A 14,032-nucleotide genomic window follows, 5' to 3' on the forward strand; every position below is an offset into this window, starting at 1 on the left:
TTTGCTGATACAGACTAACATGGCTACCCCTCTGAAACCTTTTACCAAAACATTCCCCGCATAACCAAAGATGAAACTGAATTAAAAACAAAAAGCAGGCGGTGGATTCCCAGGACCAAGGAAGGGAAAAAAAAGAGAGTTCTCTTCTAATCCACAATAGATGTAGGCAGAATAATACATCTGTTCAGAACTAGACACTGTGGTGATGCCAGTTATAGGAAAACTTTAGATCAATAAACAGACAGGCAGGCAGATAAGGTAGGAGGAACACTGTTTGTTGGTGGGGGAAAAAATGGGAGATGCAGGATAAAAGTATCAAAAGATCCTATATGATCTGGGAACCTAATTTCATTTTTCAAAAGAGATGCAGGCACTTAGGAGCCTAAGTCTCTTGGAAAAGTAATGGGATCTAGGTTCCTAAGTCATTTTTGAAAATTTTACTCGACTTCCATAAACCTCTGTGACTGGTACAGTGCTGTGATGGCATAATAACTGAAGTGAAACAACATGCTACAGCTAATTAGCATGGATGTGTTGATGGTGATTGGAGTAGAGCAGAAGACAAGAAGCTATGACCATCTCCGAACAAACTCTTTACCTGTGACAAAGGTTTCCTTCACAGGGTCGCTAGCCATGTCCCTGCGCCGAGAGATCAGCGTCACCTCATACTCTGTGTGTGGCTTCAGATTCCCAACGGAATACTGGCTTTCATCCTCAGAGAGGTCAATGGTCGTCCTGTCCCCTGGAACATCCTTGGGTCCGTAGGTGAGCTCTATGTCATCGATTTCAGCCAAAGGTTTTAACCATGTGATTAAAGCTGTGGTGTCTGTCACATCTCTTGCCTCAATCTGGCTTGGGCCATCAAGCTCTGTTAAGGAAAGAGGGAAAACATGAACTTTCTGATCCCGTCATAGAGAGATCAAACACAGTCTCGACATTGACCCTTATTCGTTGAATCAAAGCAAAGTTAAAATGAGTGGCTCCTATTAGCTGAAACTCAGCTTCATGTCGACTTACTTATGGCCCATAACATTCTACCGATGCAGATGGAAAGTGCTGTGTTACGCAGGAAGGAAAAGGGACGTATACGGAGCCAGTCCTGCACTGGCACAGCAAGTATAAGCAGAAGTTCAAGCAGGTTCTCCAGCTGCACCAGGAATCCTGATGGTGCCAAGTAGTTTCCATGTGGTGGGTTAAGGATGCGGAGCCTGTTTCACTTTGTTGCACTCTCTGAACAGGAATAAAGTGTATGCTGGCCCACGGTGTCCTTTCCTCCCCAGACAGGTAACCCAGGGATTCCTTGTGTCAGCTACTTCAGCTCTTCCCGGCTATGTGTTTTCAAAAGGGGAAACTTTTGAAAGTGTGGCTTGGTTTGCCTCCTGCATCTCCACAGAATACACCAAATAACAGAATAGTACTTACTTGTGGTAAACACTCTAGACAACCCAGGTCCTCTGGTTTTGTTTTTCACTACATGCAGGGATACGTTATACTGTTGTCCTGGTGCCAAACCTGGCTGCATATACGATGTCTCTGGTCTCGTCAAACTGTTGGTTATGTCCCCATTATCTTCCTCTTTCTGTAACGCAAAAGGCACTTGGTTAAAATTGAAGTTGGACTAACTGCTTTTTTATTCGTCCAAACGCTAACATTTCCTGAAGACAAATTGATTTTAATGAAGTTTTTGATGGGAAGGTTTCTGAGGTCCATGACGGGGCTCTCTGGTGATTTCCAGAGAGACAGCACCGAATCCAAAACAAACCTTTTGGAACAATTCCATTTTGTGAAAACATTGGAAAAGTTTGGTTTTCATTCCAATGAGGAACAAAAACAAATATTAAAACCCTCAAAAGTGATTGTGAAATAAAATGGGCATTCTCTGGCCAGCTCTAGTTCGAATGCAGCATAAAAAAAGCCCAACACTCTGCATTTGTACACGGAGGCGTCACGGGATGAGCTTTTTCCTTACCATATTTCGGAAGACGAGCTCCCAGCCATCAAATGAAATGTTCAGAGGCTCCCACTCCACCTGCACAGATGTCTCCCTGATGGATTTGAATTTCAGGCCTTCAGGAGCAGGTAGATCTATGAGGAGAAACAGCAAGAGGGTAGCTGCACGGGTCATAGTGTCCCCACAGATCAGAGAACTAGGTATTCACAAACAAGTATCGTGGTGAAAATCACTAGGGATGTTTTGAGATACTACAAAATGCTTACATAGTACAGTGATGGGTGCTATAGAAAAAACTGGATAAGATAGATAGATAGATAGATAGATAGATAGATAGATTAGATAGGCAATTAGTACAATGAGCAAACACATGGTGGACAGATATCAAAGGTGGGTTCTGTAGATGGATGGATGACTTTTTTTTCTGTCTCCAAAGATGCCAGAGTTAATTTGGGACCCACCAAACTATAGGAAAATCTATCCACCATCCTGACTCCTCCCTCCCACCTCTCCAGCCACTGCATATAAAGCTTTAGCAAGACTAAAAATGCCGTCAAGAATCTTCCTTTCCTTTTGCAAAGAAGGGGGATTCATAGTCCAACTTCCCTACATTTTTTCTTTTTTAGGACTTTTTAAATCATCTTTGATTTCCAGACCCCCCTCCCCTGCCAAAAAATCTGCCACACCCACACATATGTTGATGCCTTTTAAGAGACATGCGTAGCTATGTACTTGCCAATTTAGCAGTTCTGTGGTACACTGCAGCAATATATGTTAAAGCAGAGGATTAGACTTTAGTCCCTTCTACTTACAGGTGGTAGTTCCCTTCCTTAGAACCTTTCCAAGCACAGTAATTAGCACATTCATGCAGTAAATCATCAAATATATTATATATATCCACAATGCTTCTGCTTTCTCAAGTGGGCCAACTGGAAATATATGAGCATATTTCGGTGGCAAGATTGAAGCACGAGGATAAGGAAGAGTGAATGCACTTATTTAATCTGGCTTTGATGGTGCACATTACCCTTAAAAATAAAGAATAATATTCTACAGCAACAGCTTATAATAGTGTTATTATAGGGCTAGAGGGCCATTGGTGTAGAATAGTACGGTATGGCATGCCTTTCAAAAGGCTGAACCTTGCAGTAGTGAAAAGCATTGAGATATCATAAAGAAAGGTGAGATAGATGTGCAATGAAAGTGATTTTTGTACTGGGAAGCATTGAAAATCCAATTACAACAGTATTGAGCCAAATACTTTTACTTGGATGCATGAAAACAATTTAACAGGCAGAGTCCCAAAGCCTTAAACAGTAGCCTGTCACGACAGAAGAAAGAGTTTTGGTTTACAGGAACCCAATGATATTCAATGGAAGGCCTCGTGCAGAGCAGGAAAGCTCCAGTACTGTAATTCTATCGTTTTGAAGGCATACCATTGCAAGAAGAGATTGGAAAAGAAAACTGAGGAGACTCTGGCTTGGTCCAGACTTTAAGAGGAATACAACAGAAAAAGAATAATAATCAAAAAGTAAAGTCCCCCCAAAAGAAAAGAGACACGTAAATGTATATTAGGGTGAAGAGAGATGGTCAAATATAGAGATTTGTGTTTATTTTAAACTCACAGGTTGCCACCCTGGCACTGATTGGAATACTCTTCTTGTTCTTTAGGATGGCAAACACACGGATAAAGTATTCCACGCCAGGCTCCAGTTCACGGATGGTAGCAGATGTCTCGTTTCCAGGCACCCTGAACTGCAGTTCTAGGCCACCAACACTGGTAGGAACATAGGTGATGAAATACTCATTGACTAGATTCTCATTCTTCCATTCCAGATTGACAGTCTTATCTGTCACGTCTGTCACTGTCAAGTCGCTTGGAGGGGACACTGCCAGGGGGGAAAAAAAAAATCAATGGAGACGTTAAAACAGTGGGCCAATTTCTGCTCTTACACCTCTATGCAACCACTCTTCATAGTACTACACGCCCTCCTCTAATGGCTGATGCACAGAGGTTTATAAGGCCACCAGAGCTGCCTGTTAGGGGACTTAGTGATTTATCTCAAGTGCTAATGGCCCATGAGTTTACTGCTGAAGATTCTGAGTTCAAATCCTACTGTCAGCTTGGGAGAGGCCAGCTATCTGGAATTACTCCAACAATTTCAGTGGAATTATTCCAGATTTTCATGGGTGGGAGATCAAAATGTGACTCAGGATTCTTCTGCTGGGAGGAAGCTGGAGAAGATAAAGAATTGGAAATGTCACCATAGGGACAACAAAAGAAACACAGCAGGGTTTCGTAGCCCAAGAATTACAACTCCCATAGGAGTGACTGCATGTTGTCTTAAGGGCCATGGCTTGTGCTAACAGCAAATGACAAAACTGACTCAGCTTTGCTGACCAGCAAGTCAAGAGGGGATGGGAGCCAAGACTGCCCCTTCCACAGTTGATTTACTCCCAAGGAGCAGTCAACCAGCTAAGCTCCTTGGTCTCTCGTTGCATGGTGCCACAGCGTGGCATGCACTCTGTTCCGTACACCTGAAACAGTTGCTATGCTGCAGATGCAACCCCCCACTTTCCCAGTTCAGCATGAACAAGAGGCGTCATACATAGAAAATGAATCTTTAATCTGCAACCTGGCCATCAGAAATATACAGAACTCAGGCTGTCAACCTGTGAAGTCTTTAGCCTACACTCCGGTATTCCTGGAGGGCCGTAAGTCTTATTTTCAAGTCAAAGCTCACTCTACACTTCAAAAATCTACTTCCCTTGGCAAATCCAGCTGACCCCCTAGTTCTAGGACTCTTTAGCTTCCCCATGGCTGAGCAGGTGTATTTTAGATACAATCAGTACAGAAGAATACAACAGAAGAAGTGTCATGGGAAAGTACAAGTGCAGGAGGCATGGGGAAATGAAGAGAGACAGGGAGCAGCTGGGTCATTACACATATTGAATCTATTTCCCCATGTTAAGTATCCTCACACCTTCTTGTCAACTGTCTAAAATGGGCCATCTTGATTATCACGACAAAAGTTTTTTTTTTCTCCTGCTGATAATACCTCATCTTAATTAATTAGCCTCTTACAATTGGTAGGGCTCCTTCCACCTTTTCATGTTCTCTGTATGTATGTATATTTCTTACTATATGTTCCATTCTATGCACCCGATGAAGTGGGCTGTAGCCCACGAAAGCTTATGCTCAAATAAATTTGTTAGTCTCTAAGGTGCCACAAGGACTCCTGTTCTTTTTGCATATCCCCTGAAGTCCATGGGGATTGTACAGATTTATACGAGGTGAGAAACATAGCTATAGTGTTAGCCTCACCAGCCTCTTGGCCATCGAGTGGTAACTATTAGACCCAAGAACAGTAGCGATGACAAGAATTCTGGTCTCACTCACCTTGGCCAAACGCTGCCTTAACCCCACTGACTTCACTGGGGTCATTCCTGGTTTACACCATCGTAAACGAGATCCAAATCAGACCCCGGCTTTATAAGAAAAACCCTTAACATCTCCATTCGCTGATGGATAAACAGAGGGTAATTTAAGGGTGGTTGGCTGGCTGAGACCGACACTAAAACCTACCATTGGAGCAGTCATCCCCTTCGTATCCATCATCACAAATGCATCGCCCATCAACGCAACGGCCCATGTCATTGCAGTTGTTGGGGCAGGATCGCTTACTGCAGTCCACTCCTCCAAAGCCCTCTTCGCACAGGCACTGTCCGTTGATGCAGCGACCCCGGTTGTTGCAGTCACTGGGGCACCGCTGTTGGCTACAGTCCATCTCTGTGAACCCATTGTCACACTCGCACAGCCCGTTGACGCAGCGCCCCCGGTTGTTGCAGTCATTGGGGCACCTCAGCTCAGCACAGTCCTCCCCCGTGTACCCCTCGTCGCACACGCACTGCCCATTGATGCAGCGCCCGCGCTCATTACAGTTGTTGGGACACCTCAGCTCTCCGCAGTCCTCGCCCACGAAGCCCTCTTCACACACACACTGCCCGTTGACGCAGTGCCCCCGGTTGTTACAGTCATTGAGGCACCTCAGCTCCCCGCAGTCCTCGCCGATGAAGCCTTCGTTGCACACGCACTGCCTGTTGACGCAACGCCCGCGGTTGTGACAGTCATTGGGGCACTTCAGCTGGCTGCAATCCTCGCCTGTGAAGCCCTCGTCACACTCGCACCGCCCGTTGACGCAGCGGCCCCGGTTGCTACAGTCGCCGGGACACCGCAACTCACTGCAGTCTTCGCCCATGAAGCCCTCCTGGCACACACACTGCCCGTTGACGCAGCGGCCCCGCTTGTTACAATCTTTGGGGCACTTCACTTGGCCACAGGCGGCACCAGCAAAGCCCTCGTTGCACACGCACTTCCCGTTGACGCAGCGCCCCCGCTTGTTGCAGTCCTTGGGGCACCGCCGCTCACTACAGTCGTCGCCCACAAAGCCCTCATTACAGATGCACAGCCCATTATTGCAGCGGCCGTTGTTGTTGCAGTTGTTGGGGCAGGTCAGCTCCCCGCAGTCCTCCCCGGTGAAGCCCTCGTCACAGTAGCAGGTCCCGTTGACACAACGGCCACGGTCGTAGCAGTCATTGGGGCAGATAAGCTCGCTACAGTCTTCACCCGTGTAGCCTTCGTCGCACACACACTCTTTCTCCACGCAGCGCCCACGGTTATTGCAGTTGTTCAGGCAGAGCGGCTCACTGCAGTCCTCGCCAGTGAAGCCTTCGTCGCACACACACCGCCCGTTCACACACTTTCCATGCTCACTGCATGCCACCGGGCAAAGCTCTTCACTGCAGTCCTCACCGGTGTACTCCTCAAAGCACAAACAAACACCATTGATGCATTTGCCTTGGTCACTGCAGTCATTGGGGCAGGTGAGCTGGCTGCAGTCCTCCCCAGTGAAGCCCTCATCACAGATACATTTGCCATTGACACAGCGGCCTTTGTTGTTGCAATTGTTCAGGCATTCTGGTTCTGAGCAGTTGGGTCCTTTCCAGCCAGGTTCACAAATGCAACCACAGTGCTCACTGCTGTAGTTCCCTCGTCCGTTGCAATATGGTGTGGTGTCCACTTGACCTGTATCAATGAATCAGAAAACTCATTATACCTAATGAGTTGTGGTGTGTGTCACAGAAGTTAGACACACAAGATTGCTATTAAGAGCACTCTGGTACCACTTATATGGGACGGGTCACGGCTACAAAATGTTATAATCTTGTATAAAATGGCAGGGGTCATCATCCACTGAACCCAGGGACAACTGTTACCACTTCTTTTAAAAAAATGTTAATGGTGGCAGAAGTGGGATGGTGCCAATGTGGATAGTGAGCTTGGATTTGTGGCCTGCTCACACAAATATCATATAGTGATTAAGAGTTGGGTGAATCTCAAAACATTTGGCTTGGATACATATCCAAAAGTTTTATGTAAGATTACACACTTCAGGTTTGGGTTGTGCCACGTATACTCTGAAAATGGCTTCTCACACTTCATTCCGCTGCTCTGACAGCCCCGACCAAACCCAAGAAGAGCAGAAGTATGTTTAAATTTTAAAAAAGAGATAATGGTAAGACATTTTTCAAAAAGACTAAACTTTCTATAATAACCAGTGATTACAGGAGCTTCAGTTTTGGGCCCCCAACTGAAGACACCGGAATGGGGCTTGATTTTCAGTGTGGCTGCTCAGTATTTTCTGAAGATCAGGTCTCTTCGAGGCATCTTAAAGAGCCAAAATACATCCCCATTTCCCTTGTAAATTTGACTTCATTGACAACTCTTTAATTCACACTAACAACAGGGAAGAGCTGCTGTCAATTACCGCATTTTGTAGATTAGCAGGTACGTCCCTTTCATTGGTTTTATCTGCCCTTCCCGAAGACCCTGACACAATGTCTGATGGAATTTTCCTGACAGTCCCATTAGAGATCTTATCATTATATACCATACGCTGACCCCAAAGTAGGACACCGTATAAGATGCTGTAGTGTGTATAAATAAAAGAAGAACAGGAGTACTTGTGGCACCTTAGAGACTAACAAATTTATTAGAGCATAAGCTTTCGTGGACTACAGCCCACTTCTTCGGATGCATATAGAATGGAACATATAACTAGATGCATATAGAATGGAATATACAACTCTGAGAGGCCAGTTGGTAAGACAACTTCCACCTGTTTATGCTCTCTGTATGTGTATATATATATCTCCTCAATATATGTTCCATTCTATATGCATCCGAAGAAATGGGCTGTAGTCCACGAAAGCTTATGCTCTAATAAATGTGTTAGTCTCTAAGGTGCCACAAGTACTCCTGTTCTTCTTTTTGCGGATACAGACTAACACGGCTGCTACTCTGAAACCTGTGTATAAATAAAAATCTTTAGATGGGCTGTAGGTCAAGGTTCTACTTTAACGTTCTGTCTTTGCTCTTCTGTGTGACCCATCCTCTCAACATCAATAAAATAAAAACTTTCTTGCATCCATTTGTTCCCCTTGACCCTGGCCTGTAGTCTATTGTGAGCTGTATTTTCATTGGCCTTTACTAGAGAACAGTTGGAAGCAAGAATGAAGAGAGCTTCCATTTTCATTGCTACATCGACAGCCTGTACTGGGACTAGGAGCCAGGAATTCCTGAGTTTCAATCTCGGCTCCGGCAATGTATTATTTATTATTAGTCATGTTTATTACAGTCATACCTAATGGCCAGCCAAGAATGGGGACCCATTGTGCTAGGTGCTGTACAAACACACTGGCTATGCTGCCTTGTGAATATATAGTCTTGGTGCCTCATTTACCCCATGTGTAACATGGGGATAAGGTGGAGTGGAGAGGCAGGGAAGAGGAATTTGAGTCTGGGCAGCACTTTGAAGTTGCAAGGCATGACCCGTTGATGGATTTCCAGCCAAGCCAGTGGATAATACTTTCCGTCATTGCAAAATGATAATCATAATAATATAGGGCCTGATTCTCAGCTGCTGTAATAAAGCATAGCTGTGTTGAAAGCCCAGATCACAAAGGTACTTGGGCACCTAAGCCCCAGTTTTGGCTGTGCTGTGATCCACAAAACTCCCACCGAACCTTAATCCAGACACCTACGTTTTCAGGAGAAGAGGTCCCAAGGTGCCCATGTTTCAGCCTCTGGCCTCACATGCTGCCTCCTCCCTCTAGGCACGTGGCTGCCGATCTGCAGTCTAAGCCCCAAAGGGATTCATAACAACAGTTGTCTGGCTATGGCCTGTGGATAATCCAACTCTTGCAAATGTATCTTAACATTTCACAAGCTGGTCAAAAATATTCCCAATTTGGGATTCATTTCCCCCTGTTTCTCAACAAGCTCTAATATGTATTTGCAGCCAGGACCCAGACTCTGCTATGCAGCCGCTTCGCCCGTCCATCTTACCTTCTGCTGTTAGGCCGCTGGGGCAGCAGCCAGCGCTGCTGGAGCACTGCTCTCGTAGAGAGGATACCAGCCCCTCCAGCTCCTCCAGTCTGCTCAGCAGATCCTTGATGTCAGGAGCAGCCGCACAGCCACAAGCCCGGCGGGGGATGTTGATGCGATGTGTGAAGACAATCTGGTTCCCCTCATTCACCGTGTGCTCCTGGTAGGTCTTGCTCGGCTCAACCTGGGACTTCAGGTCCTTGTCCTCATTATCTGAGTCCAAGTCCACCGAGCAGAGGGAGCCCATGGGTACGTTAATATTGTAGACGTGGTTAAAGACCACAGACTGGTTATCCTCTGGCAAGGTCACGTTTAACCCGGTCTCCCGCTTCTGCCGGATAATTCTCTTGATGAGCCCACCGTTGACATGGTGGTGTAGCAAAGCTATGATGGCGCAGGTCAAAACCTGCATGGGAAGCCCCATGGTGATATTCAGCTCCTTTGGGACACTGTTGGTTCCTCAATGCCGGTTTGCTTTCACAGTCCGGAGAAGAATTTGGAGAGCCAGCTCAAACGAAATTGGATTTCTCTTCCCTTCCGGATGTACTTTCCCCCTATAACAACAATGAAAGTTGCATAGAATGAGTTACCACCGTACCTCCCGATTAAAGCTCCACAATACTGAAAGCACAGTGGCCTCAAAGAGTTCAGGAACACCACTGCTGACATCAAGACCCAGTCAGCTTCAAATCACGGAGCTTGCATTTAAACAACAACCCAATCCATCCCCTCCCATCCAAGGCCCCGGTGCCTTTGCAAATGAGTCCCCGTTTTCCAAGTGAACATGCTGAGACACAGAGAGTTGAAGTGATTCACAGGGCCAAGAATGGAACCCAAAACTGCTGAGTCCCATATTGGACAAAAATACTACCCGCCAGTGCACACGTGTAAATCCCATTGCTGACAATGGGCGCTGTGCATGTGCACCTGAGGTAAGAGAATCTGCCCCCCTGAAAGGAGTATTGTGAGGAGTAAGTTTGGGGGCTATTACTGAAGGATACTTGGTTTTTATAAGGGTAAGAAGCAGAACTAGTCAAAACACAAAAATCAAGATGATTTCCTTTAAAAACAAACGGAAAGGCTACATTTTGATGTCATTCTAGTCAGAAACTAACCTTCCCTCCCTCCTCTCACCCAGCAACCAAGTGGTCCAAGCCTAACAAGCATCAGGCCACTTGGGACCTAAAGCGCGTGTCATCCAGCATGTCACAACCACTAAGCCAATTTCAACAGTTTCCCTTTATTTACAACTGACTTGGGGGGTGGAAAGGGGATCAATGTCAAGACTTATTGTGTTTCTTATATAGAAACCCCCCTCCCCCACCAAAGGAATTTGCTTACGGCAGTGAAGTAAATGTGTACTCAGAAGAAGAGTCAAGCGTATGGACTTTGATCTCTTCTTCACAGCCACACTGATTTACATCTGCTAAGGATCCAGCCCATCGTATCGACCGGGAGAAATAGATATTAGTTCAAGTGTAGCAGGTATATTGCACTGTGTTGAGCTACATCAATCTTTCTGAAGGGTAGGACACCAGACAGGTGTGCTGGGGAATAAGGATGGTAACAGGGAGAAAGAAAAAAAACAAAACCCCTTTGATACACCTGAGCCCTTCAAGAGCAAGACAAAGCTTCACATTGACACAGGTGTGAACAGGTCTTTTCAGCAACAGGTGACTCCTTTCACCAGGCACCATTTTCCAATGTCTGATCTTTCATCAGCTATCCATAAAGTACCTACTTTTAGCCACAGCCACCTGGCTGGGCCAGAACAGCCCTTCTTGCATGTCATTTTTTTTTTAATTGGGAAAAAAAATGTTGATGTGAATTTCAAGTGGGCTGAACTGGAGAGCAGATAAAAAAAAAAAAAAAACCTGCCCCCTTCCCCCCCAATCTTCTTCCATTCAGAATTAGCCCTTCTTCCCTCAGGCCAACATACTCAAGTAGGCTTGTAGGCAGGCTATGCAATCACTCCCTAATAAATACCTTAATTTTTGTGTTGCTTTCTACTCCCAGAAAAAGTCTTGTTAAATGGATAGATCAGTTGTTGGCTTCTGACTGGATGTGGCCTCTCTTTCTTTGTGTTGGTAATTGCTCAAACATCAATAAAGACTCTGATACCCAAGGTTCTGATGGCAATAGGTATCAGCTGGGTAACCAGCTTTCATGGCCCTTCGCCTCCCATAGTGTATAGATCAATTTTGTTTCCCCATGCAATTCCACCCGCTTTTATAACAGGAGGACAAGAATACCCCAGCCTCCTTTATCCAGGCCCATTTTCTGCATAGAGAAAGCAGAGCTCCCACAGAGTGAGCGTTATATCTTTTTTATTAGGAAATAAATCAGAACCAGACAAGGTGCAACCGCATCTTGCTCTCTGTCTAGTAAACCATTCAGCTTTGAATCATCTCCAGCACTTTCCCTGTTTGTTCAAAAGTGTTTAAACCCAGTTCTGTGCCGGAAAAAGTCACCAGGTTAATAATAATAGAGGTAGTCCTGAGCCAGACGCTCCCAATGGTTGGTGAAGTTCAGATCCAAATCTGCATCTCAATTTGTGACCTAAGCCCATCCGTAAATGGGGCTCTGAGTCATGGAAGTATCCCTACTCAGGATAGTACTTAGAAACAGGCTTACTTCATACCTGTGCTTGAATTCCAGTGAAGTCAGGATTGAAGTAGGTGCTTAAGTCCTTTCCTGACTTACACGGCAGTTCCCACTTGAGGATCTCAAAGTGTCTTACAAATGATGAAGCTGAGTTCCCAGGCACGCTATGTATTTTACCTCGAGACCTTGATTGTCTCACAAGTTACCGGTAGGTGTTTGGAGTTTCTTGGGAGATGTCAATGTCAGACATTAGCCATGCCTTACCCAGTGTATAAGCAAAATTATTGTCCAAATTGACAACAAGCTACTGATGGACAAAAACCTAGCTACATTTAGGAACTGGCTGGTGAAAGGATCAACAACAGAGTGAAGGCTGGGATATAGAAAGGGGTCTTAGGCATGTTGAGCTACAACCTTTCCTGATGCCTTCTGACTAACCTTCAGCTCACTAGAATGAAGATGACATTATAGGGATATAATATTGACCTGTGTGCATTACTCATTAGTTTAGAACACGCATGGGGGCAAGTAGATGGACATAAGTAACTGGGTTATTAAGCTTGCTGTGAGTAGAGCTGAAATCGAGCCTTTAGTAAAATTACTCCCACAAGGCCTCAAACTAATATAACAGGCCCCTAATCACAGCAAATAACCCAGTTCCTTATGTTCCTCTACTTGCTCCCATGCATGTTCCAAAATAGTAAACAATACTCACCGGGCAATATTATACCCCTATAATGTCATCCTAATTCTAGTGAGTTTAAGGTTAGTCAGAAGACATCTGAAAAGTTAGGCATACAGCTCCTAACAGATTTCAAAAGGTTTGAGCACCTAACTCCCTTAGGCCTCTTGCAAAATCCCAGCCTAAAGGAATATGGATTCAGTCCAACGCCCATTGACCTCAATGGGAGTTGAATATGGCTCTGTGACAGTATTAATTGTGTCTTTGGAATGTGGCTGAAAACTGTAAAACCTATTTCCTTAGTGGGCCACTGTCACTCCACCACTGAAGAGTTGCAAGATCATATGTAGATTTATTGGAGGTGTGTCAGACCCAATCAGTTAAGCCTCTCAGCTAGGGGATGACACTGGAAGACGTCATCCCTACTGACATCTTTTTGACATTCTTCGGGGGTGGTCTGGAAGAAACACTCCACTCTGCCTGAGTCATAGTGGTTGTGCTTTGAAGCAGAGTGCAGGATTCCAGTGTATCTTGGCTGATTCAGATCAGGTGTTTCTTGTCTGATCTGACAAGGATCTGGCTTGGGGAGCCCAGTTCCCCACTTGGATCTGAGATCTTTCCTAATCTACCAGGCAACTTCCATACACTACTTCATCAATTATCTATTTTTTGGCTGGAACAACAAAGGCAAGACTCCTCCCTGCAACTCCCACCCTTCAAGCATGTTTACCCAACAGTTCTAGCCATTAGTGACCACCCACGAGCAGACATTTAAAAAGGGAAAGATGTAAGGCATGGCAATCTGCATCATTTGGTCTTTGTTTGCCCCCCTCAATCCCTTCTATGATATTTCTTGTTGCTATGCAAGTCAGCATCCAAAAGTTACAGACATGTAATCCAATGTAGATATCTCCTAAATATTCTCTCTATAGACCTCAAGGGTTGAGATGTTTTAATGTACGGCAGGTTATAAAGCTTGCAAGAGTTTGCAAAAGAGGGTCCAGATGCAACAGCCCTTATTCATCAAGTGCTCAATCCTGCCCTAATGCCGACAAAAAAAACTCGACAATGATTAGGGACAAAGAGGCCTGTGGCACCTTATAGACTAACAGACGTATTGGAGCATAAGCTTTCATGGGTGAATACCCACTTCGTCAGACGTATTCACCCACGAAAACTTGTGCTCCAATGTGTCTGTTAGTCTATAAGGTGCCACAGGACTCTTTGTTGCTTTTTACAGATCCAGACTAACACGGCTACCCCTCTGATACTTGACAATGATTAGGTAGCTGGTGGGTTGACCCCATTGTTTCTTTATGCTCCCTCATCTGTCTTTCTGTCTCCACTT

The 14,032-nt window shown here is 45.2% G+C and overlaps 1 protein-coding gene across 16 annotated transcripts in view; it reads right to left on the minus strand.

Annotated features, from left to right (window-relative positions):
- The window catches only part of TNC (tenascin C), a 96,361-nt gene that overhangs the window by 50,682 nt on the left and 31,647 nt on the right, over positions 1–14,032 (minus strand). For all 16 annotated transcript variants that reach the window (XM_024107484.3, XM_024107486.3, XM_024107485.3 and 13 more), the window contains 6 exons: positions 9,360–9,952; positions 5,538–7,037; positions 3,577–3,840; positions 1,970–2,085; positions 1,423–1,579; positions 599–868 (listed from right to left, as the gene is read on the minus strand). In XM_024107484.3, coding sequence (XP_023963252.2) covers positions 599–868; positions 1,423–1,579; positions 1,970–2,085; positions 3,577–3,840; positions 5,538–7,037; positions 9,360–9,822 — 2,770 coding nt within the window. In that variant the 5' untranslated portion in view covers positions 9,823–9,952. The remainder of the gene's footprint in view (positions 1–598; positions 869–1,422; positions 1,580–1,969; positions 2,086–3,576; positions 3,841–5,537; positions 7,038–9,359; positions 9,953–14,032) is intronic.

This window comes from Chrysemys picta, chromosome 18 (assembly GCF_011386835.1).
Source record: "Chrysemys picta bellii isolate R12L10 chromosome 18, ASM1138683v2, whole genome shotgun sequence".
Classification (NCBI taxonomy): domain Eukaryota; kingdom Metazoa; phylum Chordata; order Testudines; family Emydidae; genus Chrysemys; species Chrysemys picta.